The sequence below is a fragment of the Apus apus genome, chromosome 19 (genome assembly GCF_020740795.1).
Source record: "Apus apus isolate bApuApu2 chromosome 19, bApuApu2.pri.cur, whole genome shotgun sequence".
NCBI lineage: Eukaryota > Metazoa > Chordata > Aves > Apodiformes > Apodidae > Apus > Apus apus.
In genome coordinates, this window is record NC_067300.1 from 9,079,657 (window position 1) to 9,105,825 (window position 26,169).

General features: G+C 53.8%; 3 protein-coding genes across 16 annotated transcripts in view; 2 read left to right on the top strand and 1 right to left on the bottom strand.

The window, feature by feature from the left end:
- Nucleotides 1-166: 166 nt before the first annotated feature.
- On the top strand, nt 167-8,272 carry CARD9 (caspase recruitment domain family member 9). Of its 11 annotated transcripts, none has more exons than XR_007891271.1 (13): nt 167-331; nt 1,321-1,544; nt 2,068-2,205; nt 2,403-2,728; nt 3,122-3,301; nt 3,497-3,649; nt 4,110-4,235; nt 4,356-4,547; nt 4,904-4,945; nt 5,547-5,592; nt 6,551-6,621; nt 7,384-7,530; nt 8,095-8,177. XR_007891271.1 is itself a non-coding variant. In XM_051636415.1 (13 exons), exons 2-13 carry the CDS (start codon nt 1,361-1,363, stop codon nt 8,189-8,191), a joined length of 1,662 nt encoding a protein of 553 aa, XP_051492375.1. In that variant the 5' UTR covers nt 167-331; nt 1,321-1,360; the 3' UTR covers nt 8,192-8,272. The 11 variants fall into 11 exon arrangements, 8 of the variants coding, with proteins under 8 accessions (XP_051492375.1, XP_051492379.1, XP_051492378.1 ...); XM_051636415.1 differs by having other exon boundaries at nt 7,384-7,478; nt 8,083-8,272; XM_051636419.1 differs by having other exon boundaries at nt 7,384-7,466; nt 8,095-8,272.
- A 765-nt stretch (nt 8,273-9,037) lies between these two features.
- On the top strand, nt 9,038-10,347 carry DNLZ (DNL-type zinc finger). The gene is made up of 3 exons (XM_051636659.1): nt 9,038-9,223; nt 9,388-9,527; nt 10,077-10,347. The coding sequence occupies exons 1-3, from the start codon at nt 9,077-9,079 to the stop codon at nt 10,246-10,248; spliced, it is 459 nt and encodes a 152-aa protein (XP_051492619.1). The 5' UTR covers nt 9,038-9,076; the 3' UTR covers nt 10,249-10,347.
- Nucleotides 10,348-16,190: 5,843 nt separating this feature from the next.
- The window catches only part of GPSM1 (G protein signaling modulator 1), a 71,379-nt gene continuing 61,400 nt past the window's right edge, over nt 16,191-26,169 (bottom strand). For 2 of the 4 annotated variants that reach the window (XM_051636884.1, XM_051636883.1), the window contains 3 exons: nt 19,562-19,721; nt 17,354-17,562; nt 16,191-16,757 (listed from right to left, as the gene is read on the bottom strand). In XM_051636884.1, the coding sequence (XP_051492844.1) occupies nt 16,569-16,757; nt 17,354-17,562; nt 19,562-19,721 (558 nt within the window). In that variant the 3' untranslated portion in view covers nt 16,191-16,568. Of the gene's footprint in view, nt 16,758-17,353; nt 17,563-19,561; nt 19,722-21,591; nt 21,623-24,614; nt 24,738-26,169 lie in introns of those variants that run through there. The other 2 variants (XM_051636885.1, XM_051636886.1) reach the window with 2 other exon arrangements.

The following is a 26,169-nucleotide window of genomic DNA, read 5'->3' on the forward strand; positions in this document are numbered from 1 at the left end:
ATTGGAAAACAAAGCCAGGATGAGTCTAAAATCACTGCATAGGTAATGCTGCTGACTAGCAATGTGACTGGGGATTTTCTCCTCCAATGTCACCCATTCTGGCTTCCCCTTCTGTTTTTTTTAAATCTCTCCTTTTCTTCCCCTTCCTGTCTCAGAGTATAGCTGAGTAGTTTCCCCTTTTCTCAAACCAGTTTTGCTCCTGGAGTGATCTTTGCTTTAGTCAGAATATGAAGGGAGGCTGCATCCAAGACAAGTTTTCCCAGACAGGCCACAGATGAGTTTTGCTAGACCAGGAGAGGAAACAAGGAGGCTTCTGACTACAAAGGCTCAGGTTGGTCCATGTAATGCAGAATGGTTTGTATTAACAGGGAAATTGCTTTTATTTTGCAGCTCTGAGTTAAGGATGTGATGTTGATTGACAGGAGAATGCATTTTTTTGTGATCTGGGGCTGTTTTGATGTCAGGCAGAGAATTTTCTCTATGATAAGTAATGACTAGTTCTAGGTCAGTCCAGCTTGTTAGAGTTAACTGATAATGTGTAATGAGTATGTGCTGAAGATGTTTGGTGTCTGTGGCCAGGCAGAATACAGGGATCTCTGGAATGCTGGGAGATGGAGAAGGGAGAGTGTGAACTGTTTGTGAAGCAGAGGCAACAGCTACTTAGGAGAGCTTTCAAGATGTTTTCAGTACTTTGGAGGATGCTTAGTTTCAAATTGGAAATGTTGTGGTTTGCAGCTTATCTTCTGTTGTGTTCCATCCTTTTATTATTTTTTATGAGGATTAAAGATATAATTCTAAGCATAACTGAGCATCTGGAGAGTCTGGTGAAGTCAGTGAGATTTGACTTGGAGTACATGGTTGGGAATCTAGAATTAGTTGGATTTTCCTCTGTTCCTGGGGCTCTCCATGACTTGCCTATCACCAGTGGACCTTGTGCTAGTTTCACTTTCCTCTTGCAGTGAAATCTGGGAGATGTCCAGCTGGCTGGGGGGGAGTTCATTACGGTTTGGTGACTTCTGTTTTCTCAGACTTTCCCAGTAGCTCTCCTCCATGTCTGTGTCAGCAGTACTGGTGTTGGCCTCACCACGGCTGGTATCTCCAGCCTGGGACCCCAGTACTCTTCAGGTATCACTGCAGTGTGTCGCCATGTTCTGCAGGTGGTTTGCACCTGCTGAGTTAGACCACATGGGAGATGTGTTCCTGTGTCCAAAAGACTCTTCCATCCTCAGTCCATTAACGTCCTTGGTTTCACCACCACTCCCTCACTGCTCTAGGAGGCTCAGAGTCTGCTTGTTTGTTTTCTGGTTTTGTTTTTTCAAGACAGGACAACCCTGCTCACTAATACCTGTCGCTCCCCAGCATGTTGGAAGAAGATAATGATGAGACATGTTGGAATAACCTGGAGAGCTTCCGGGTGAAGCTGATCTCCGTGATCGATCCCTCCCGTATCACGCCCTACCTCCGCCAGTGCAAGGTGATCAGCCACGATGATGAGGAGCAAGTTCTTAACGACCCCAGCCTGGTCATGCGCAAGCGGAAGGCAGGTGGGTCCAGTGCACCTTTGGCTCCGTGGATGCTCCCGTGCTCTGTCAGCACTTGGGAGCAGTTGGAATGGAGGGCTAATGGGATGGGCCTGGAGGAAGCATCGCTTCTAGGTTACTGCCTGCTGGACTTCAGACACAATCCTTGTGGGCACTGCTACACGGCCCCCTTCCCTTTCCCCAGCACGTGGTTCTGGGAAGAGAAGGAATGGAGATGGCTCCAGTGACATATTCCTGAGCTGTGTAAGGGTGATGGGAGCATGGAAGTTGTGTGGCCTCTTGGTGCTGTGGATCTCTAGTGGGGCGTTGCTTGGGATTGACCCTCAAGGCCATTCTTGTAGAACACCTTTGCAGGGGGAGATTTTCAAGGTGAATGGAGCGTGTATTGTCCCTGTCTTCTGCTGTTTGAGGGAACACATGCAGTCAATTCCTCATGCCTGTTCTGTACAGTCCTGGTCTAGTTCCAACCAGAGAGAATGACAGAAAAGAGATAAATGAATGGGTTACCCTGTTGCTGTTATTTCAGGCGTTCTTTTGGACATTCTTCAGCGAACAGGACACAAGGGCTTTGAGGCGTTTCTGGAGAGTCTTGAGCTTTATTATCCACAACTGTATAAGAAGATAACTGGCAAGGAGCCCAGCAGGGTTTTCTCTATGATTATAGGTAATGTTTGTGTTCTTAAAAACCTGCTCTTTGTTAGTGTTGCTGTGCAAATTGAGGGGGGGGGTTACCTGGGCTTGTGCCTCTTTGTGTGTGGCACATGATGAGCCTGAGCTGTGGTGGTGAGCGGGTGGGAACCTGTGCTGTGTGTGTTGGGGAGCAGAAAGGACAGGGGTAGCTGACCCCTGCCCACCACGCAGACACTGCTGGGGAGTCTGGGCTGAGCCAGCTGCTGATGAACGAGATCATGAAGCTGCAGAGCACGGTGCAGGAGGAGCGGCGGAAGGCCCAGGAGCTCAGCGTGTGGCTGCAGACCAAAGAGGACACGATCAGAGAGATGTGGGTGAGGGACAGCCTGCTCCGCAAGCACCAGGAGCGGGCACAGAAGATGAAGGAGGAAAGGGACAGCCTGAGCAAGGAGCTGAGGAAGTGCAAGGATGAGAACTACAACCTGGCAATGAGCTTTGCCAGACAGAGCGAGGAGAAGAGCGCTGCCCTCATGAAGAACCGGGACCTCATCCTAGAGGTCAGTCACCCTTCTCTAGAGCTTCCCCCTCTTAACCTTGATCCCTGGAAGGTTGTGCTGTGCACCAGACTTGTCTGTGCCCTGGATGGTCTGAACCAGTCCAGCATGAGGTTCTGTCCATCTTCTTATGTCTTGGGGGTCCCTAGCTCACTCTATTATGCTGTGAAGAATTAAGAGTCTCCCTCTCTTTCAAGACTGGGCCCTCTCATAAGAGCAACATGTATCCATGTGGCACACAAGCAGGACTCCGTTTCCCAGAGCATCCTGAGGAAAACAAAGCTGAGGAGAAACTTGCCCCATGTTTGCCTGGCAATGGAGTGAGGACCTCTTTTGCAAGCCAAGACTTTTCTCTTTGTTACTGATGAGCTCTGAACCTCCTTGTACCTCCTGTAGATCGATCACTTGAAGCACAGCCTCATGAAGGCTGAGGATGACTGCAAGCTGGAGCGGAAGCACACGATGAAACTGAAGCACGCCATTGAGCAGCGTCCCAGCCATGAGGTGATGTGGGAGATCCAGCAGGAGAAGGAGTTGCTCTTGGCCAAGAATCAGGAGCTGGAGAACACTCTCCAGGTTGGTGGGGCTGGTTGGGTATGGACCAGAGAAGTGATTATTTGTAGCAGCCAGGGCAGCGATGGAGCTGCACTGAAGGTTGAGTGGGTCAGCTGTGGTCTTGTTCTCCCAAGTCAAATAGAGCACATAGAGCTGTGGAGAGACAGTTAATACAGAGTTAGATGGTTGCTGTATCTCACTTTGTTCTTTGTCCAGCAGGTTGCCAGGGAACAGAATTTGGAGAAGAGCCTCTCCAGTGAGACCTTGGAGAATGACTGTAGCCAGATCCTAGAAGAACGGCGGGAGCTGATGAACACCATCTACAGCCTCCGCAGGGAGCTGCGCCGAGCAGAGGTGCTCCAAGACAAGGTGTGTGAGGCACTGCAGATCCCTGCTGAGGGCAGGGGGTGAGACAGGCAGGTGAAGCACCTATGGAGCAGGGGGGCTGCTAAGCAGCAATCCTTGCTGCTCCTACTCTAGTGTCTGTGTTAGTCTGTTAAAAACAGGGATGCTAATGTTACAGTGTTCTGTGCCTGTGGCATTAACTGTTACCTGTTAGTGCCTTGGTTAATAACAGTCCCTGCCTCAGCCTGGAGGGTGGTGGGAGCTTTTGTGGTTGACAGCTCAGGTATATGTAAATCCATCATGTTAGCTGTCATCCTGGTGATGCTGACCAATCTTCTGGTTGTCCTTGTTCTAACTGGACAACCTGGCTGAACTTTGACATTTTGTGGAGGTCTGGCCAGGGCAGTCTGTGGCACAGAGCAGAAGTGGGGAGAGTCTAGCTCAGGTTCTGCCCCCAAGCAGACCTTTGACCTTGTCTCAACAGTATGCAGAGGAAAAAGAGATGCTTGAGCTACAGTGCACATCTCTGAGGAAGGATTCTCAGATGTATAAAAAACGGATTGAAGCTGTCCTGCAGCAGATGGAAGAGGTGGCTTCAGAAAGAGACCAGGTGATAAAACATTCCTGTTGGGAGCTGCTGCTAAACCCTGCTTTGCTGCCTGAAGCGGGCAGATCCTGTAACCCTGGATGTTCTGTTGTCTGAGATGCCACAACATGTCCCTTCCTCCAGGCACTCCTGACCCGAGAACAGTTCTACATGCAGTACTCCAAGAACCTGGTGGAGAGGGACACCTACCGCAAGCAGATTCGGGAGCTGGGGGAGCGATGTGACGAAATGCAACTGCAGCTCTTCCAAAAGGAGAGCCAGTTACTGGCTACTGAGTCCAAGCTGAAGAGGTTGCAACTGGAGCTCCCCACACCGGTATGTCTGTAGGATTTTCATCAGCGTGGTGGGCTGGGAACCCTTCTGTGTTTGTACTGGGAGCATGTCCAGAGATGATGAGGGGATCCCCAGCCACCAAAAAGTGAACTCTCTTTAGAGACTGTGTGTTGAGCCATTGGGGTTAGATGGGAGCAGGCTGTAAGGGTACTAAAGCTTCTGGAATTAAGTTAGATGTACAAGGGCTTTTAATTAATGTGGCATCTTCTCCAAGTGGTCAGACAATAGTGTAGGAGGGAGGAAGTCCACACTTCTCTGTTTTCTGGAACTTTCAGTCTTCTTTTACTACCACTCCCTTGCTTATGAGGCATGATTAATTTATACTGATTCTATTTCAGACCTCTGACCTGGATGATACCTCTTCCAGAGATTCCCAGGAAGTAAGTAGTCTTGTTTACCTTCTACTTTCTTCTAGGATGGTTTCAGATTCTTCACTTGTGCTCAGTTCCCTCAGTAACAGTTTTCAATCCACAACTCAGGCTCATTTCATTGATATCAAAAAGTACAGAAGCAGCAAAACAGACCAGTGACAAAATCTTCCTGTGCCCTGAGGTTTCTAAAGGTAGGAGACAGTTATGGTGTTTGGCAGCAAGACTTGTTGAGTCTACGCAAATCACGGGCATTGGATTTTGAGTTGCTTCTAACTGTCTCTGTTTTGTGAGAACAGGCAAAAATAAGTCTTACCCCAGGGACGTATGTAGTAATGAGGTTTTACTTAGCTCATAACTTTAGTGTGGAAGTGATTGTCTCATTGACTGGAGGCTAAAAGTATAAATGAGGCCAAAGAAACTGGAACTATTCCTGGAGAATAAATCCATGAGTAGATCTGTAACTTCTGGCTCAGTCCCCTCTTTTGCTGACAAGAAGGGAAAGGTTGGTTCTACACGTGTCCTGCTTCTTACTCCTCTGTCTGTTCCTAGCTACTGTGTGAGACAGAACGAGGGGCAGTTCTCATGCTCTTGCTTCATTTCTGTCCCACAGCTTACCCTTCACAGCCATCTAGATGAAGATACACAGCAGACTAAAAGTAAGACTTTTCTTGAGAAATCACTCCCGGGTGCCTTTTTCCCCACACTCCTCTTGTGTGGCAGAGCTGAGAATAGAACAAGCATCTTTCCACTTCAGCTGGACCATGTGGCTTTCTCCAGGGATTTTTTCCCTCCCCTCTTCCCTTTTATGTCTCAGGTTGTTCTCACAAAAGCAGAACCATGCAGCTAACACGGCCACTGGTTCTGTTTCTGTGGCATCCCCAGTGGAAATGATTCAGCAGTGTGGAAAGGAATTAACGGGCTCCTCTGCCAACTTGAAATTCTCTGTCAAAACATATTGAGAAAGGAAGGAAACAAGAACTTTAGGAGATATGTTCTGTTTTCATGTCCTGGAAGATCTAAATTATTTTTTGTTCATTGAAATGGGAGATTTTTCACAAAAGCTGAAGAGCACTGATCCAAAGAGCCTTTTATTATTCTACTTTGCTCAGATAAAAAACCTGTTTCGTGATACCTGATCCTACAGAAGGAGTTTCACTAAAATACGGTCTGATGTGAGGTCTTTTGATGTGCACAACTTAGTTGTTGGGCATCAGGGACAAATTACGGTTAAAATAAGGATTAACATAATTTTTGTGGTGACCTCTAACAGGATATTTTATTTTAACAATGCCAAGCAGATGAGCTGCTTTGCAAAGGTTCATTTTGCTCCTGCATAAGCAGAAACTAGTAAGCTGCTGTCTTTGTGAGCCTGGTGAGGAAACTCCATCATCCTAAGCAAGGTTCAGGGGTCAAGTAAAATGAAAAGTGACTTGTGACTTGATCACAGGACTGAATGCTGAACATTCTGAGGGTTGGTTTCAGTTCTGCTGTGGGCTGTGCAATGCTGGGCAGCTGTTACGTTAGAGCTGTTGCTGTGTGAACTGGTGGAGGGAGAAGTTACTTCACAATGGCAACTGTGACTAAATCTGTGTTTTGTTTTTTTCCCCCCCTCAGAAGATCCCCCTGAAGGACAAAACCAGCAATTCAGCACTCAAGAGAGCAGTCTGCCTCCAAAGTCACCCAGTGTAAGAGAAGCCTTGTGGGCTCTTCTTTATTGCTACTGGGGTTTGGGATCTTTAATGTTCTTGTTAATGATGGATTTACCAGATCTGAGAAGAATGTAAGCAGGTACTGCTTTCCCAAAATCTAAGCATTTTTTTAACAAAACTTACCCTCCAAAAAGAGTGAGCTTTGAACAGCAGAACACTTATGGTTGTTACTTCTGCATCTGGCCTAGAAACTTACTCCGATTACTTCTTGGCCTTCATCTCTGGGTGGGAACGTTTTACAGTGCTAATTGTCTGCAGTATTACTGTTAGCAGAGGAAAAAGAATCCTGTATTTACAAAAGGGAGAGAATAAAGATGGTAAAATGATGTGAAACAGATGTATTACCATCCTACACACACAATAGTGAAGAGCCCAGAGATGGGCATGCTGTGCTCCATGCTGCAGCCCCAGGCAGATGCAGGAAGCTGGCTGGACACAGTGGGCTGCTTTCCTGGAAGAGGGTTTTGGTAGTCAACAGCCATTCCTACTCATCTGAAGTCATAGGTTCCCATTTTTTTTCTCCCTCATTTAAATGTAAAACTGATTTATTGCATAAGTCAGAGAGGAGAAATGACCCAGCTTAGGATGGTCTTCAGCCTTGTGCCCTGCAGGGCCCAGATGTAGCACCTCAGCCTCAAAACCAGCCACCTTGGCAGAGCAGCTCTGCACTAACTGGTGCTGTACACTGATCTGATCTTCAGAGGAATCCAGTTCACATGTGTTTGGATTTTTTTGCAGTTCAAGGAGTGTGGCTTAGCCAACGAGGAGCTGGCAGAGAAGGAGCGGAGGAGGATGAAGGACTGCTTTGAGCGCTACCGAAGGTCTGGGCTCTAGTAAGCAGGAGTAATTCAAACATACCCATGTGGCTTAACTGATTAGCTGCTTGTACGTATTTCTTCTTTTCTGGCCATCCCCTGTTCCCAAACTTGGTTCCTGAGTGGTGTAAATTCATTACAGATCTTACCTTCAGAGGTCCATGCTTCTGGCTGAACTGGTTGAGGCTCCTGCTTTAGTACCAGAGGAAGCCAAGATAGCAACACTGCTGACATTAACCAAGCTCCCGTGACTCTGAATGGGAGCAGTTTCCACCCTCTGTCCTCTTCAAATGCTCGTTTGAAGACCTGTTCCTAAACGCCTTCACCAGTCACGGCCTTTATGGAGCACAAGACAGATTAAAACCTTGTAGAACAGGGACCTTGGTTCCTGCATTAGGCAGACACGCTCCTCATGGCACTACAAACTACTCTTCTGAGTGCTGACAATATTGGTTTTATTTTAAAAAAAGAGTTGGGGTAGGATTTCTGACATCAACAACACACCACACTTCAAGAAATGTAAGAGTGTCTTTACCCATTTAGACCAATTCTCTCTACGCTCCGTTTGCTGCCAGCTGCCGCTTAGCTCACAGAAAACGCCTTCTAAAACTGAAAGATCTAGTCTTGCTTTCAGGAAAAGAGCCCTGCGGAGGGCCCGGCCGGAGCGGCAGCACGAGGCGGACTGGGAGAACACGACGGGCAGCGACAACACCGACACCGAGGGCTGCTGAGGGCAGAGCCCGGGACCCGCCTGCCCTGCCCACCCTGCCCTGCCCTGCCCTGCCCTGCCCTGCCCTGCCCTGCCCACCCTGCCCTGCCCTGCCCTGCCCTGCCCTGCCCTGCCCTGCCCTGCCCGCCCCTGCCCTGCCCTGCCCTGCCCTGCCCGCCCCTGCCCTGCCCTGCCCTGCCCTGCCCTGCCTGCCCTGCCTGCCCTGCCCTGCCCCTGCCCTGCCCCTACCCTGCCCTGCCTGCCCTGCCCACCCTGCCCTGCCCGCCCCTGCCCTGCCCTGCCCTGCCTGCCCTGCCCACCCTGCCCTGCCCTGCCCTGCCCTGCCCTGCCCTGCCCTGCCCGCCCTGCCCTGCCCTGCCTGCCCTGCCCTGCCCTGCCCTGCCCTGCCCTGCCCTGCCCACCCTGCCCTGCCCGCCCCTGCCCTGCCCTGCCTGCCCTGCCCTGCCCTGCCTGCCCTGCCCTGCCCACCCTGCCCAGCCCTGCCCTGCCCTGCCTGCCCGGAAAGCCACATAAACATTGATGGAAAGCTCATGGTTGGACTGGGGCTGTTCTTTAGCTGCGTTGTTCCCTCCCTCGTCCGTCTCTCAGGAGCGCAGCGAGGTGACGAAATACATAGGGTTCAACATCTGTGGGCCTCAAGCCGCAGGGCCGAGCTGCTCCGAACAGGCAGATCCCGGGGGTTCGGGGAGCTGGGTCAGGGAGCTGGGCCGGGGAGCTGGGCCGGGGAGCTGGGCCGGGGAGCTGGGCCGGGGAGCTGGGCCGGGGAGCTGCGGCGGCCGCTCCCGCCGAGCGAGGGGCCGCAGGGGCCGCTCGGCTCCCGGAGCCCGGCGGGCGGGACCGGCGGTGCCCGCCCCCGCCATGGCCGCCCCGCCCCTGCCCGGCCGCCATGCAGCGCTGGGCGCGGGCGCTGCTCGGGGCCCTGCTCCGCGCCCCGCGGGCCCGGCCCGCCCCGCCGGCCCGGCCCGGCCCGCCCCGCCGCCCCGCCTGCAGCGCCGCCCCGGGCCCGCGGTACCGCCTGGTGTTCACCTGCAAGGTGCGGGGGGCGGGGCACGGGGCACCGCAGCTCCGGGAGCTGCTGGCCCAGGGAGCGGGGGGAGGATCGGGGAGGAAGCTTCTTTACCTCGCCCTGCTGTGTTTTTCTCCCGGAAGCTACAGGAGCTGCCGTTTCCGTGACTCTCGGGCCCGCTCTGCTTGCAGGTGTGCCAGACCCGCTCGGCAAAGACCGTCTCCAAGGTGGCCTACCACAGGGGGGTGGTGATCGTGACCTGCCCGGGCTGCGGGAACCACCACCTCGTGGCCGACAACCTGGGCTGGTTCTCGGACCTGCAGGGCCGCAGGTGAGTGTGCGGGCGGCCGGGCCTGCCCGCCCGCGGCCTGCCCTCGCCGGGCCTTTCTGAAACGTGGCTCAGAGAAAACCCCAGCCTGTCCTGGGGTGTAATTTCGTTCCGCCCCGTTTCTTAAAGCTCTGCCCATCGCTGCCGGGGGTGTGAGGCCGCGGCAGAAGCTCTGCTGCCTGCAGGGGCTCGGGCCTGTCGGGTTCTGCTCTGCTCCCTCAGGCCGTATCACTTCACTGCTGGGTTCCCCTGCCCGAGCCTTTCAAATGTCTTGCTCCATCTGCTGCTGAATTCCAGGGATTTCTCGCTCCCTGAGATACCTGTAAAAAATTCTGTTTAGCTGTAACTGCTCGAGTATTGATCTTAGTGAATGAAAACAGTCTGGGAAGGTTTGGGTGGATTTAACTGCTTCCTAAACTCTTCACGAAGGTATTTGGTGTGTGATTCCCTGTGTCGTGTTAATCCTGAGAGCGCGAGGGAGGCAGCCTAGGCTTGGCTCTTGGCTCTGGCCTTTGCTGTGGTGTCACTGTTGGTTTTCAAATCGCTGTTCAGGAATATCGAGGAAATCCTGGCAGCCAAAGGGGAGAAGGTGAGACGTGTGGCTGGTGAGGAAGCCTTGGAACTGCTTCTGGAAAACTCAGCAGATCCCGGGTCTGAAGGTCAGCCTGCCGAGGGAGGAGGTGGGGACACCCCCCCAGGGACTGGTGACAAGGGACAGACCTGACCGCTGGGACTTGTGGTGGCAAGAAAGACTCTTGGACTTGATTCCCTGATTTCATTGGGAGTTTTCTGTGTTTAAAATAAACCCAGGTACTCACCTTTCTGTGTTGTATGTCTGGTGTGATTTTGCCCTCGATGGAGCTGCTGGTTTTAGATGGGAATATTTTTGGTGGTACGTGTTGACTTTTAGCCAAGTCTCAGTGCTTGGGTGGTGTCAGGAGCCCTGCTTTGTTCTCAGCTGGGAAGGGGCCCAGGAGTCCTTTGTCCTTGTGCTTTGGCCTGCTGAGGTGCAGCTGGAGCCTTGAGCCATGTCTCCCGGCCCAGCCCAGGTATTTAGTGTCACAGCTGGTTGCAGAGCTGGTGGAGGTGCCTCCCGTGGCAGAGCAGCTGAGATTGATACCACCTGAGATGTGCCCCCACCCTGCCCCAGTTTGCACCAGCTGCAGAAGGTCAGGTCACTAGCTCTTATTGCAGCCACCTGCTGCTTTTTTCTTTCCCTTGCCATCTTCCAGAGTTTCCCTTCTTGTGCCCCTTGCATCAGGGCTGAGTCTCTGGTGCTGGTGGGTGACAGTGTCAGCCCCACTCCTGGGAATCCCGCTCGGGATGATGAGTCTGTGAGTGGCTCCCTGATGTCGGGATGATGCACCTTGCTGGTTGGTGAGGGGCAGGACGGGCCTGAAGGCACCAATAATCTTTGTGGAGCATGTTGGAGAGAAGTGGAGCACCTAGAAAGTTGTCTTTAGAGTTGCTTGACAGATACTGAGGTGCTTTTTAATCCTACTGCTGTATGTTAAGATTAGTTAGAAGAAAAAATTGGAATTTAATAAATTAAAAATGTGTTTACCAGCATGTAATGTTCAGGGGGTGGATCAGGCAGTGGGGGTGGTGCTGTTGCACTCTTGGGGCTGACTTCCCCTGCCTGGCTGGAAGTTTAACTTCTCTCAAGGTCCATTAGCCTGAAGTACAGTGAAGTATCTGCCTTGTTATAGTTTTAAACTTGGAATTGAAGAATAATTCAGGTTGGAAGAGACCTCTGGAGGTTTCTAGTCCAACCCCCTTTGCTCAGAGGAGAATGGTCAGGGTCTAGGCTTGAGTATCTCTGAGGATGGAGAGCTCCTAACCTTCTTGGATCCTGTTCTGGTGTTTGACCAGTCCCATAGTGAAAAAGGGAGCCCCTAACTGAAATGTCCTGTGTTTCAGCCTGCACCCATTGCCTTCCTTCCAAGCACTGTGCACTTCTGAGGAGAGCCTGTCTCTGTTCCCTGCTCCCTCTCAAAGAATAAAACAGTAAATTCCCTCTTACCCTGGGGTGAGTCTCTGGGCTGAACAAGCCCCGTTCTTTCAGCCAAGCCTGTCCAGGTGCTCAAGGTCCTTAATCAGCCAAGTATTCGGTGAGGGCATTGCATGTGTTGATGAGTATTAATGACTTCATTCATCTGGAGTGTTCATAGGAATTTCCTACATGTTGTATTATAAGCATGGATCAGAGCAACAGGAAAGCAGCCATGGTTTCCTCTGGGATGTGAGTTCAGAGTGATGGAACAGCCTTCAGGGGAGGAACATCAGCCAGCTTGTGTGTGTTCAGATCATGAGCAACTGGATGCTGGAGTGATCCAGGAGTCGGGGAACATTGCTGCCTGCTCACCCTGCTGGGGGTTGCTGGCATGTATCAGCACTCTGCTGGAACAGGGGTTATTTTATTACCTTTTAGCTGAAAATCAGCATTCTGCTTCCATGGCATTTGATGGGGTGGAACAGAGCAGCTGTTGCAGGGTCTGTGTTGCCTTGGAAACAGCTCCTTTAGAATCTGACTTTTATTTGTTTTCCTTACCCTCCTTACCTGTTGCTGTGCCCCACCTACAGAAAGGGGGTGCTCGTTTTTTGTTGTGTTACAGTAAAAACTGGAGCAAAGTCTGTCTGTGTTGGATGTTGTTTTAGTGTTCTTCGAGTCCAGCATCCTCTGGCACTGGGTGCTCCAGAGGCAGGACAGCTTTCCTGGCTCTGCAGCACCCAGATCCAAGGGTGGGGGCTGGTGTAATTCTGCTGCTGCTCTGGAGGCTCAGTCCAACATCACGGGCAGAGCAGGAGGAGCAGGATATAGGGAGTGGGGGCAGATCTTCAGGGTGAGGTGCTGGTGTGGAGCCGTGGCCTGTGAAAGGGCTGCAGCAAGGTGAGGGGATCTGCATAGAGCACTGAACCTTGTGCTGCTGATGGATTGCAGGTAAAAAGGGAATTTTGTGCTTGTCTTGGAAGTGAGTTTTTTCTGATACATGTTGTGTCACAGGGATGTGTGTCCTTGAAAGAGGACAGAGGGGAGCAGGCTCTGTCTAGGAGAAGCCTGGCAGACCTGCCTTTAGCCAAAGGCAAGGAGGGAGTGGGAAGAAGAGGAGCAGCCATTCTCCTGAGCTGGAGGTGTGCCAAGATGGGAAAAGAAGCACAGGGCAGGCCTGGTGGAGCAGGACAGAGGGGACTGAAGGAGCAGCCAAACAGGGTGAGTCTCTGCTGCACCGGGAGGTGATTTCACAGGGGATAAAGCAGCATTTGCAGGATGGGCAGAAAATAGTTTTCATATCTGTTGAACATTTAACTGTGGCTGTCAAGGGCTGGAGCCTGTTCCTGAATCCTGTCCCATGAGAGCTTTTCTGCAGAGTGACAAACACTTTTGTCTCTTGTTCTCTGCCTCTTTGAGCAAGTCCTCCTTTTGTAGTGCAGCCAATCCTGGAGTTCATCAGGCCCATGTGGGACTCAGAGGGTCTTGGCTGTTGGCTGTGGGGGTTACTGGTGTTCTGGGGAGGCTAGAGGAAGTCCGTGGGAAGCAAGAGGTGAGGGGAGGTGCTGAGGGAAGGACTTGGTGCCACACACCAGGGAGGCTGGGGGTGCAGAGGCTCCTGTGCTGTGGGTACCTGACACTATCTCCTGCTGCTTTTCTGCCCGCGTGCATGAAGGTGCTGTGTGGTGTTTTGGGGGGGGCCATGCTCCTGCTGCCTCACAGAGATCACTGTCCTGAACCCTGCCACGCCTGGCTGTGCTGTGGAGGAGGAGAGCAGCAGCAGATGCTGTTTCTGCTGGTGTTTTTAGCCCTCCTCCTCATCTCCTGCCCCTCACCAGGGACAGCAGCACCTTGTGCACTTCACAGCAGCAGCAGCACAGCGAGCCAGGCGCTCGTGCGTCTGTCAGTGGGTGTATCCCTACCTGGGACCCAGCTCTGGGGGCTGGGGTCCCTCAGCAGGTGGAAAAGGGGTGGGGGGGCTGGTGTTGGGCAGGGGGCGAGCTGCTGTCTGCTGCTGTGGGTACAGCAGAGCAGCAACCATGGCAGGCCGTGAGCTGCTGTGGGGATGACGTAGTCACTTCCTCCTGCTCACTGGGGTTCTGTTTGATAGGTGCTCTGAGAGAGAGACCATGGAGTGCTGAGTGTGTTCTCTCTTCCAGCTGCTAAGGACAGAGGGACACCACAGGTGAGCCCCCACCACCACTCACTCACAGGATTTCACCTGTTCCTAGGTTTCCAAGCCTCTCTCCTGTGTGTACCTGAGGGCCAGGTTCTGGCCCCAGGTCTCACACAAAGACTGCCAGTGCAGAGCTGCTTCTGTGCAGCACTGAGGTGTGAGCAGGCCTGATGAGAATGAGCTGGTGGCTCTTCATTCATCTGTGATCAGGCCTGGCAGGGGCCAGCACACATGAGCCAGGCGTGGGAAGACCAGCTGTGACTTGGCTTTATCCTCACAGGGCTCAGCAGCCAGTACCTGCTCTCTGAGGCTTGCTTGCTGGCACAGTTGGAATGGGAGCTCTACTCCCCAGAGCCTTGTGAGGATCTCACTTCAGGGCATGACAGGGCTTTGGGAGCACTCACTGCCCTTCCCTCTGGCACCTGCTGCCAAGGAAATGAGACACAGGTTTTGGGCCAGGCACTGAGACAGGGCTGAGCTGGAGCCAGAGGCAGGGCCTGAAAGGAACAGTTGGGCCATGTTCCTAGAGGAGGGCTCAGGCTGACTGAGAAAAGCCAGTCTTGGCCACTGCTCTTGGCCACCATGGGACCATGTGTCTGCTCTGTTGTCCTGGTAACTTCTGGGCTTGGCTGTGCCCCTGGGCAGGGAATGCTCAGGGCTCTGTGTCCCCCCAGTGCCGGGCAGGCAGAGACACTGGGTGTTCAGGGCAGGCAGAGGTGGGGATGGTGGCTGCTGCCTGAGACCTCTGTGCTCCTACTGTGAAGGGACATGTAGGTGGGTGCACACACCCTTCTCTTAACCTTTACACCTGGTGCTGCAGGAGTCCCCCCCAGGACCACCCCCCACCCCACTCCAGAGGGCCAGCAGTAGCTTTGATGTTGGCAAAGCAGGCAGGCTGGCCAGGAAATGATGGAAATTACTATATGTCACTGAAGCTTAGACACAAATATTTATTAAGCACAACCTCCCCCTTGAGCTATATTCAATTCTAATATATTAATTCATTTGGCAGATTATTTTTTAGAAAAAAAAAAAGTACCTGTGGGTTGGAAATTCCCATTAAAAGGACATTAGCAAATGCACATGTAAAAAATAAATAAGCTCATACATTCAAGTATATGGCAAATAATTAACACCTCTGAAAAGCTTAATGGTCAGATTCCAGTTCACCACCTGGCTGAGCTGTGCAGGCCCCAGCCTGCAGCTGGTAAAGTCTGTGTCATGGTCAATGTTTTCCTCCTCTTTAGGAATGCAAGCTGGGTCAGTAGGTGGCTGATCCTCCTCTCCCTTTTCCAGAGCTCTGAGCAGCCCCAGGAAGGAGGCAGAGCCTTGGCCCAGCAGTGTGTGCAGCAGGTGAGTGCTCCCTGGTAGCTGCCCCTCCACATGGTCAGTGCAGGCAGGTTAAACACCTGATCAGCAGCATCACTGGTCTGGAAATCTGAACTGCTGGTTGGAAATATTTCCATCAAATGCGTTTCAAATAGAAAGTGCTGATTTGTTCTCTGTAGGAACGTCCCCGCTTCGGCAGAACTCGTTACTGGAGTTCCTGAGGTCCAAGAGGGTCTGCCCAGTCTGTCAGAGGAAAAATACTCCACCTTGTGAGGCCAGATCCCTTCTCCCCTCCTTCCTGGGCTTGCTGTTCCAATTGTTCCAACGGAGCAAGGAATGAAAGTAAATGCAGAGCTTTGTGTGGGGTGGGACTGACTTCCCAGCCACCAGCCCAGGCAGGAGCTCTCCTGAGGCTCCAGTTATGGGAGACAGCTGGAAAAACCTGGAGTGCCTGGCAGAGAGCAGCTCTGCCAGGGGGACAGGGAGAAGCTCAGAACGGCTTTGGGGAGAAACAAGGGGTGGGAAGGGCCATCATTCCTGGCTGCTGTTGGACACAAAGGGAAGGAGGGGATGGTTCCTCTTGCTCTCCTGTGGCCAGAAACCTCTGCTGGCTTCCCAGGCAGGTCATGGTGGATGCAGACTTTGCCTCAGGCACACTCACCTGCACCAGAGCTCAGGCACCGGGAGTGAGGAGGTGCCCACATCTGCCTTGTGCTGAGCAGAGGGGCAGAGCCCCCCATGTCCCAGGCACAGGCCCCTGTCCCGGGCTGGCAGCTGGGGCTGCAAGGCTCATCTCTGGAAGTGACTCAATCCCATCAAAGCTCAGGATGAGCCATGTCTGCTCCTGCTCAGGAGGTCCTGGTGCAGCTCTGCACTGGCCTGTGGCTGGGGCAGCAGAGGGGGTGTCACAGCACTGGCTGCAGGGTCCTCAGCAGTGCTAAAATAAACTCTAAGGTGCGTGTGGGACCCTGACTGCAGCTGGGAGAGTTCAGAGGGTCGGTGTGGCCTCTGACTTGGGCTCATTTCCTCCTGTAGAAAGAACAAAGCTGAGCAAGACGTTCTGGAGAAGGATCCAGAGCAATTTGTGTCACCTCCTGATGCAGGCGAGACAGGAACCTTCAAAAATGGAAAACATGTTCTTCCCTTCCCCTATTAAATTAAGTGTTGTGGAAATAAAAGACATTGAGGCTGGAGTTAACTACCCACTCTGGGCTGCTCCTTTGGCCAACAGCACAAGTTCCTGGATTTTTAGGTGATGAGCAAAGGGGCTGCCAAAGTCTTCTTCCCTCATGCTGTGCCCAGTGTTACAGTGGCCACGTGTCCTAAAAAAAAACACCTCCTTGTTTGAAAACTGTCCCCCATCCCGTGGGTCTTCCTGTAACATGGAGGTGCAGCTCCCACGTCCCTGGGGCAGCTCCTGGGACAAGTCTGTGGTAGCAGGAGCACTTGGGTTTGAAACCACCGACACTTTTTTCTTCTTTTTTTTTTTTTTGTAAATACAAAATTAAACCAAAACAACCCCCCCACCCCCCAAGCCAAACCCCAGTTCTTAGCTGGAACCAGGTCTCTGCTGCTCCTCTGCTGCCTCCTCCTGGGCCGAGGCCAAATCCACCCGCTGCTCGTCCATGCGTTTGGCCTGGACACGCTGGATGAGGCTGAAGAAATCTTCATCAGGCATGGTGGGGCCGCGGGGGATGGAGTCGGGTGGGGCACAGCGCTGGTCGTCTATCCTGGAGGACTGCAGGGCAGGAGAGCAGGTGTTAGGACTGGTAAGACAGTCGTGCTGTGCAGGCAAAGGGCAGGGAGCAGTGCCTGAGGTGTCAGGGTGCAGGGCAGTGGGACCAGTGGGGCTGCCCCTGCTGCAGGTGTAAGGGCAGAGCAGAGCCCCAGCCCAGGGCTGCAGGCACGGTGGGAAGGGGGGCTAGGACAGCTCTGCACCACCAGCTTCTGCAGGACATCTCTGTGCCAGAACATCTCCCCACTGACGGCAGATTGCACTGGGCTGCGCTGGTGGCCCATCGTAGAGGTGTCCCAGTGGAGAGATGTTCTGGTGCAGTGATCTCCCAGCAGAGAGGTGTCCCCGTGGGAAGGTGGGTTCTGCAGCCAGCCCCTCCCTTTTCAAGTGACAAAGCCCAGCCTTCAGTTCAGGACACAAAGAAGCTGGAGGCCAAGACCAGTCAGTACCTGCCCAGGGCTGTGGGTGGCAGCTGCTGGCCACAGCCCCTCCCAGCAGGGCAGCTGGGGCCAGGGGATGGCGTTTGCCTGGGTGGGAGAAACCAGTGTGTGCGTGTCCCCACCACGTGGCAGCCCACCCACCCAGTCCCATGCCAGTACCTGACACTTCATGAGCATGTTGAAGAACTCGTCCCCGGGCTCCTGGGCGTCCCCCTCCACGCGCAGGTGCCCCAGGTTGTTGTGTGTTATCCGCAGGCCCGGCAGGTTGCCCACGTTGGCTCGCTGGTCATCCAGCCGCCGGCTCTGGGAGCTGGCAATGAGGTCGAAGAACTCCTCAGTCTGTGGAGATGCCATTAGGGAGGACTGGGCTGTGAGTGGGGAGAGGAGCACACACCAAGGTCACAGCTCTGCCCGCTCCAGAAAGCCCAAATCCTCATCACCAACCCGGCTGCAGGGACAGGGACTGCACAGCCTGGTCTCCAGTGGCTGAGCCAGGTAGGATATTGGCTTCCTGTGTGACCTGGCCAAGCCTGGTGGCATCTCCCTCCCCAGGCCCCCAGAAGCCCAGGCTCTTTGGGCCAGCTCAAGCAGAGGCACTGCCCAGCCCTGCAGATGCTCTGGCTGTCACGAGCTGCATCACAGCAGCCGTGGGAGAAACACCCGTGGGGTCTGGTTCTTCTCACTGCACAGTGGAGCCAGCCTGGGCTCTGCCTGCCAGGAGGGGGGTCCCAGTCAAGAACCCCACAGAAAATCTATAAACCCTCAGGGGGACCATCCCATCCAGACACCCAGAAATGGGGCAAAGGGAGGATTTTCAAACACAGCACACGAGTCAGTCCCCAGCCCTGGAAACACCTCCTGGGCAGCACCCAGTGGAAAATGCCACTTGGCTCCTGGCAGCTGCTGGGCAGTGAAACGCTCCCAAATGACAGACACTGCACTTGGGACAGGGACAAGGAAAACTGTAAGAAACCCCTCCTGTTGCTGTTACTGCCCTAGGGAGCACAAAGCCCTTGAGAGAGAGCCCTGAGCCTCGTGACATGACGTGCTCTTTGTAAAGCCCCAGCTCATGGACTTGCAGAGATACATAAAAATCTCAGCCCTGACACAAACACGACTTTCTTCCTCTTTAGCTCACAAAGAAACCTTGAAAATAGCATGTCTGAAAGGCTCAGAGACAAAATGAGACCTGAAAAGAACGTGTGCCTGCTTGTACATTCTTTATAAAGCTTCATATTTTAAACTGTCTCCTAAATTACACAGCTGTTAGAGCCAAACGCACTTCTCTATCAGAAATGTGTACCTTGAAAAAGTGATGCTCATTTCCACTCTATTTTTGGAGGATAAAATCCTGCTCACCTCACAGCCAGCCTGCCTTCCTGCCACAGCCCGACCTGCTTGGCTCTTGCTGCTGCTTCAGCCTCTGCTCCTGACACCTGATTCTCTGATCAATCTTGTGCTGCAGCTCTTGCTGCACTCAGAGGGGTGTCAGGGGTCTCCTCCTCTCCTGTCTGTTCTTCCCATTCATTTGGAAACTGATAAATCCATCAGCCCAAATGCAGAGTTTAGAGCCCTTTGTGATAGTGCTTAAGCATGGAAGTGTGACCTGCACATTCTAGCACTTCTCTCCAGCTTGGTTTAAACAAAGCACCTCAACACTGTGTCAAAAAAAGACATTTAAGTGCAAACACAGACCTGAGCTGCCTTTCCTGTCCCATCTATTTGTCAGACAGTTTCCTCAATTTATCCCTGTTCTTCCTATGGGTGAGTGAGCTGTCTGCCTGCTGGAGCTTCCGATTGTTTATCTGTCCTTCTGGCTTCTCTGTTCTTCCACAACACCTATCACCACAGCATCCAAGAACTGTACAAAATCCAGAAGTTCTTCCTCCATGGCAACACTGTGAGAACAACTGGCAAAGCTTTAACCTGCCTGTGAAAACCTGCCCCAGCCCTGCACGGCCCAACACTCCAGGCTTTTACAAGGCTCCCTCAGTAACCACCATCAGCATCTTCCTCCTGGAGATGCTGGCAGAGGCAGAAGTCCTCATGCCAACCTCACTGTTCAAAAGGCCAAACCTTCAAAAGACCCACACTGAAAAAATCCAAGTATATTTTACACTCCTCTCACTGGTTTATCCTCCAAACCTTAGTTCATATTCTCCAGCCTCTCCCTCAGTAACCATTAGCCTAAGAATGTTTCCTTCTTCCTTAAATCATGATGGATATTGGCAAAGAACTGCTAAGTTCAGAGAGCTGGGGCTTGGGGAAGACATCACAAGATTCACAGTAATGCCACGACAGCTGCCACACCAGGGGAGCAGCAGCACCCCCAGAGTAAGAGTGAGGGGGGAAGATCTTGGTGCTTACATATCCGCTCTCCCAGGGCAGGGACTGGTGTGGCTGCTGCCTCTGCAGCCTCTGATGGGCTTTCTTCCAAGGGGCAGCGCTGATCATCCATCCGGTTGCTCTGGAACTTGCTCAACAGGTCAAAGAAGCATTCCTCATCCGAAGGGCTCCGGTTGATTTTCTGGAAAGACAGTAAAATACAGAAGAGAGTCAGAACACCCCAGACAACTCCCCGTGTCCAATCGCTCCGTCTGGCGCAGCCTGGGCGACGTGTCGTGCCCTCTGCAAAGGCTGGATCCTGGCTGTGCCCACTGCTTGCCAAGCCCAGAGGCCTGGGGCCTGTCAGGGGTCACTGGAGGTTCTGGGCTGGCAAAGAAGGGCTCAGAGAGGGATGGTTGTCAGGAGCAAGAGGAGGAACCGTGTGGCCAGCCTGGCTAAGTGTTGTGATGTGCCCAGCTGGAGCTCAGCTGTGCCAGTGCTCAGCCATCCTCTCTAGCCAGCTAAATTTAACCTCTGCCACTGCCCCTTGCACTCCCCGTGCTCCCGTGTCTCCAGCACACCACCCCGAACAGTCACTGAGCTGCAGATGACACAAAATTATAGTTTTTTCAGGAAAACAGTTCTTGCTCAAGAGTCCTAAATAAGCACCTTCCACTAGACAGGGATATATTTAAGTTGTGCTGCAGGGGGGTTGGTGTTGAAGCAGCCTCTCAGAAGTGCTAGGTTGGGTCCAGTTCCAGCTCAGAGGGGCCACGAGTCCCGTGTGGGGAGTGAACCCCGAGCTCTGGAGCAGCTGGTGCCACAGGAACAGCAGATCTGCCCAAAGAGCTGCTCAGAACAGGTTATAAAATCAGAGAGCAATAAGAGGGGTGCCAGGCTCAGGATGGGTCACTGCATGCTGAGCTGGTCTCACCACAGATGCTGGGAAAAATACCACAACAGAAACCAAAAACTCCTACAACTGTGTCTGCCTGTGCTATCTGCCAGCACGGGGTTGAGGAAGACCAGGTTGGGATGGGGCACTGGGTCCCTCTGGGAGCAGCAGATCCCACCAGAGAGAGCACAAGGAGAGCCAGCCCAGAGCACAAGGCCTCTCAGCAGCTGAAGGGACCTCCTTGGCTGTTGGTGAAGCAAAGCCCCTCTCCCAGCTCTGGGCAGCCCAGGAACCCTCCCTCTCCTACCACGTGCGCTCCCAGCTGAGAGCTCCTCACCCGGACAGAAGCACACGAAGCCCTTCAAGGGAGGGCTGGGCTGGGGGTGGCCTCGTGCTGACAGGGTTAAAGTCACAAGTTGGATTCAGTAAATGAAGGGAAACAATTTTCCTGTATGCTAAGCAAAGCAGATGAGATGCTCTCAGCTTCTATTTAGAGCAGCATCAAAATTAGCAGCAGGCCAGAAAGGAACATTAGCAATGTGGGAGCTGATCAAGCAGTGGAAAAGCCCCTCATTCCACGTGCCACGTGCCGACCTGCTAATGAAACCACAGCTCAGACAGACCCTCTGAACCATCAACAGTTGCTCCTTGGAAATCAAAGCTTGCTTGGGCTTGAACTGAAGATGAACTACATCTCTCACAGCTCTGCTGTGTTGGCTTGTGTGACCCAAATTTCAGCTAGAGGAGGAAGCTGGTTCATTCACACCAAACCTCCCTCTGGCTTCCTCACAACCACAGGGTAAATCTGAGCAGTCCTGGGGCCACAGGAGCTTTGCCTTGCAGGGAGCAGCTGGGCTGCATGCCTGGGTACCCCCTGGGATGGTGGTATCTGGAGGGGCAGAAAGTCACTGCCCATTAGGGCTTGCACACCAGCCCTGGAGGTGGGTGCTGCAGGGCCCGGGGCAGCACCCACAGACACCAGGGTCCTCCAGCACTGCCCCAGCCAAGCTGTGCCCCAGGCCTGTGCCTCTAATTAAAATGCTCAGATATGACAAGCATGGAGTGCTTGGCTCCCTGCACTCACAGGCTGCTCTGAGCCCCAAGGAAGGAGCTGTGAGGGCAGATGGATGCACAATCACACCTCAGGGCCCACCATCTGCTGCTGAGCTGTACTTACCCAGGGTTTGGCTTATCCAGAACAGTCAGGAGGCTTCCCAAGAGCCAGGGCATCCCCTAACAGGGCTGAGCATGGCCCTGCAATAGCACAGACACAGCCACCAGTCACCACGGCCCAAGACCCAAATCCCTAAATGGTTCCTGGGCAGCAGCTTTGGTTTCCAGCTCCAAGATCATGCCTCACCCCATGGCTGGTGTCCCTGCCTGGCCCCATCCACCTCCTCTAGCACTACAACTGCCCAAATTCTGCCAACTGTTGTTTCCCTCTGATGAGCCTCCCTCCATCACGGACAAAGCAGCAAACCAGGGGGGACCCTGGGACCCAGGGGCTTTTCCTGGCACCTGCAGACTGAGGGCTGCAGAGATCACCCCCAGGGCAGCTTTGCCTGCAAACAGGCTCACCCCCCTGCACAGGCAGGGGGACACACACATCCCTCCCTGTCTAGGGACCAGGACAAGTGTGGAGCCTCTGCTCCCTGAGCCCTGGCAGGACAGGGACAGCCACCACCCCAGGCAGGTGGAGGCCACATACCTGGGGGTCAGAGCTTTGTTCTCGTTTTCTGTCAGTGGTATCTCCACCTGGACACTGCCGGCTCAAGGGGGAATGGAGCAACCTGGCCAAGGACAGACTGGGACCAGGACTCACCTGAAACAGGCCTCCCTGGCTAGAAGGGAGCCTGCACTTAGTGGCTGGTGGATGAGCAGGCTGTTTAAGCCACTGGGTCAGATCCAGGACGTGTAAAACACAGCTGAGGTGTTGGAAAGGCAGCAAAGAGGAGCTGAGGGAGTGACGGGGAGGCTGCTGCTCCCCTGGCCCTGCAGTGGTGCTGCCCCAGGGAGCCCCTGGTTGCCCACAGCCCCTGCCTCCCCCAGGCTGCAGGTCGCTGCCCTGTGGAAAACAAAAACACCCTATTTCCTCTCCAAGGAACTCTTACTCATGCTAAAAACCTTTCACAGTCTCTGGCTGAGAAGGTCCTGGGCTGCCCAGCTCTGTTCCCAGGCACAGAGCAGCATCTCATGGGGAAATCCCTCAGGTTGGCTGCTCCAGATACGCAGGTGAGCCCAAGGCTGAAGCAACGCCAGGCAAAGCAAAACGAGGTCAGAACAGAGTCCTGTGCCTAAAACCCCTTGGCCATTTTCACTCAGATCCAGGAAAGCCATTAAACAAACATAGAAGACCTAATTGCAAGGGTTAAATAACTTTCTAGCCCTCAACACCTGAAGCCACAGCCCACAAATGCCCCACAGAACTTCCACCCTTGGATTTCTGCACTGGCAGAGCCATGGCACATCTCCCAACAATTCCTGCTGCTGCCACGTGCCAAAAGCACCTGCTGCACCACACAGGGGTGAAATGTCCCTTTCAAAGGGAGAGCTGCCCAGCAGACCAAACTCCAGATGCTCCCATGAGCTACCCAAAGGGACAAACCTTGGTCTTCTATCAGAGCAACTTCTCCTTTTGCAGCTGGTGTCACCACGGGGAGCTGGCCTGCTTTTGGTCCCTCTCCTCTAGGTACCACTTCTTGCAGACCTGCTCTGATGCAGGAAGGACTCATTAAGCTCAAGGACTGCTCACTCCAGCTTCACCCAGCCCTCCGAGGGGGACAGTGCTGCCCCACCTGCAAGCAGGACCTGTTGCCCAGTGGTGGATGGACCCTGGTGGGGCTGGCACAGTGGATCCAGCTCAGGAGCTGCTGTTTGAAGGTGGTCTGGCTCTGGTAGGTGGGCCAGGTCAGGAATGAGGTGAGGACAGCAGCGGGTTCAGGGGTAACACAATTTTCAGGAGCATTTTCACTGCTCCGCCCACAGCAGCCCCTCTGAGAGCACTCGGCATTTAAACACGTCCACCAACAACTCCTCCTCCTCACCTTATTTCAGTGAGGAGACAAGTGACAAGTGACTGGAGGTGAAGTGACATGACCATGTCCCATAGTAGTGCCACAGTGGCAGAGCTGGGACAGGACCCAGCAACCTGTCCCTAGGAACAAGCTCTCAGCTGCCAACAGTTCTTGGAAAAACTGTGCCCCTTGTTCTAGCAGGCAGTTATCTCCCCAGGGCCTGGCAGATACTCATCCCAACACACCTAAGCTCACGTGCCATGCGCCTTATCTGTCTCTCCCTCTACAAACCAGATGCATCACAACTGCTTAACTGCTCTTTTCTCAAGGCAGCTGCTGCCAAAATCGCCAGGGAGGAGCAGGGCTGGGGTGGTGCTGCTGACTGCTAGTGCAGGTAGCACTTTGTCTTGGGCTGCCCTGCTGCCTGCCAGTCCCCTGCACGTGGCTTTGCTTTATCCCCTCATCACCCCAACACCTCGTCCTGGAGGAGATGGCTGCAGGGGCCAGCATGGTCACAACCCCCCAGCCCCTCACCTCGCAGGTGCATCTTCCCCACCTAGTGAAAGGCACTTGGGGGCAGGTTTGGAAAGAGCCTCCCAGGAAGAGGGGGAGCTGGAGGTGAGGAGTGGAAGGAAACCCCTGGCCAAAACCCCCAGCCTGCTTTACCAAGAGGTGAAATGTCTGGAGCATCATCTCTGGGCTTGGGGCTCTCCCCGTCCCCAGCCACCACCAGCTGCCTCCTGCCTGGAGTCTCCTTGATGAGACTGTCATCTTCCGAGTCAGAAAAGCTGCTGAGCTTGTCCAGCCTTTGCTGAAGACAGCACCTCCCTTCCAACGCGGATCCCCGGGCAGCACAGCACTCCCTGCGGAGCTGCAGGCACAGGGAACCCCTCACCACACCCGCCCTGCTCTGCTGCGGGACACGGGCACACAGCCCAGCAGCCCCTGCACTGCTCGCATCTATTTCCCAGAAAGCTGCCAAAATATTAATAATAAAAAGTTCAAACTGCAGGTACCCGAAAACTTGACGGAAACAAGCACAAACCGGCAGCATCCGAGCCCTGGCTCGAGCAAATCTCTCTTCCGTGTCTGCATCTCCCTCCCGCTCCTCCTCTCACTCCCCATCTAGCCTCTCATTTCAGAGGACAGGAGGGAAACAAACAAAACCCGAGTTTTACTCACTCACCTCAGCAGCCAGCTCTTCCCCAGGCTCCAGCTTTCACATTCCCCAGGCTCGCAGGAGCTCAGTTCGCCGGGCGGAGGTTGGTGACCAGGGGCTGCCGCTCCGATGCTCCCGCCGGCAGCCGGAGAGCTCCCGCAGCCCCGCTCCGGCTCCCGCAGCCCCGCTCCGGCTCTCCCAGCCCCGCTCCGGCTCCCGCAGCCCCGCTCCGGCTCCCGCAGCCCCGCTCCGGCTCTCCCAGCCCCGCTCCGGCTCCCGCAGCCCCGCTCCGGCTCCCGCAGCCCCGCTCCGGCTCCCGCAGCAGATTTATGCGGAGCGCAGCCCTGGGAAGGACGTCGCCAGCCCCGGTGACCCGCGGGATGCAGCTCCAGCGCCAGCCCCGCTCGCCTGGCTCCTCCCGAGCCCCTCGGGTGCCCTCGCAGCGTGGGGGGGCTCCAGCGGGGCGCTCCCCTCTCCCTCACCTCGCTGCCACGATCCCAGCGTTATTAGATGATGCTCTTAAAACACAGAGCGGAGCTATGTGAATATTTAGCTTCCCTTCCACCTCCTCACCTCCCACCCGCCACACACACTTTACCTTAAAAATAGATCGGGATCAATTTTCCTAAACTACATCTGCAAACACACTCAGCTCCACAGGCACATGCACCACGGCAGTAACTGCTCTGTGCACACACACAGTGTGATCACCCAGATTTAAGGCACCAAAACACTGAAGGACCATTTTTAGCTCCTTATAGTCCTCCTGCTCCTCATATTATTAAATATGTGGTTTTTTTTTTTTGGTCCTATTGCAAAAGCCAAAGATGTTCAGCCTTAAGCATCTCTTAATTTAAATGCACAAATGTAACAGTGCAATTGTTTCTAATTTTCTAATTTCTGATTGCAACAAGGTTTTAAACACGGAAAGATGGGAACGCTGTGCGACAGCCAAAGAGCTGCTCTTACCTCCCGTCTGTGAAATGTGAATTTCTGATAGTGAAATGGGTCACTGGAAAGAGAATCAGCTCGCCAAAGGCCACCTGACAGGGTAGTGGCAAAATGGGGAGAGAGCCCTGTGGGCACTCTTGGCACTGTCCACACTGTCCTCTTACACTTCACCCTCATTTTTCATTGCAAAAGTAGGAAATTTCTTTATCCTGAACAAACACAGATCTGGAGGACTCCCATGCCTTTTCATACCAGTACAGTTATTTCCAGGAGTCACACAGTAATCAGGAACACAGAAACCATGTGGGGCTGGAGACCAGGACCCCTGGCTCAGGACCTCATCCTCCCCACTGCCAGGGCACAGTGGGTCTCAGCCCTCAGACCCCTCTTGTCCCCAGGATGGGCTGTGAAACCTCACGGGGCTTCACAGTGACCCTGGAGCCAGGGACAAGGCATCCCAGCTGCACAAAGCACCTCCAGAAGAAGGTCAGGCTGTGCCCAGGGGCAATTCATGCTCTGAAGCAACAAGTGATGAAACATGCTGTGTGGATGAGACTTGGGCAGAGCTGCCATGGTGAGGGTGCTGCAGGCATGCAAGATGAACCCCTCGAAGCACCAGTGATGCTGGCCA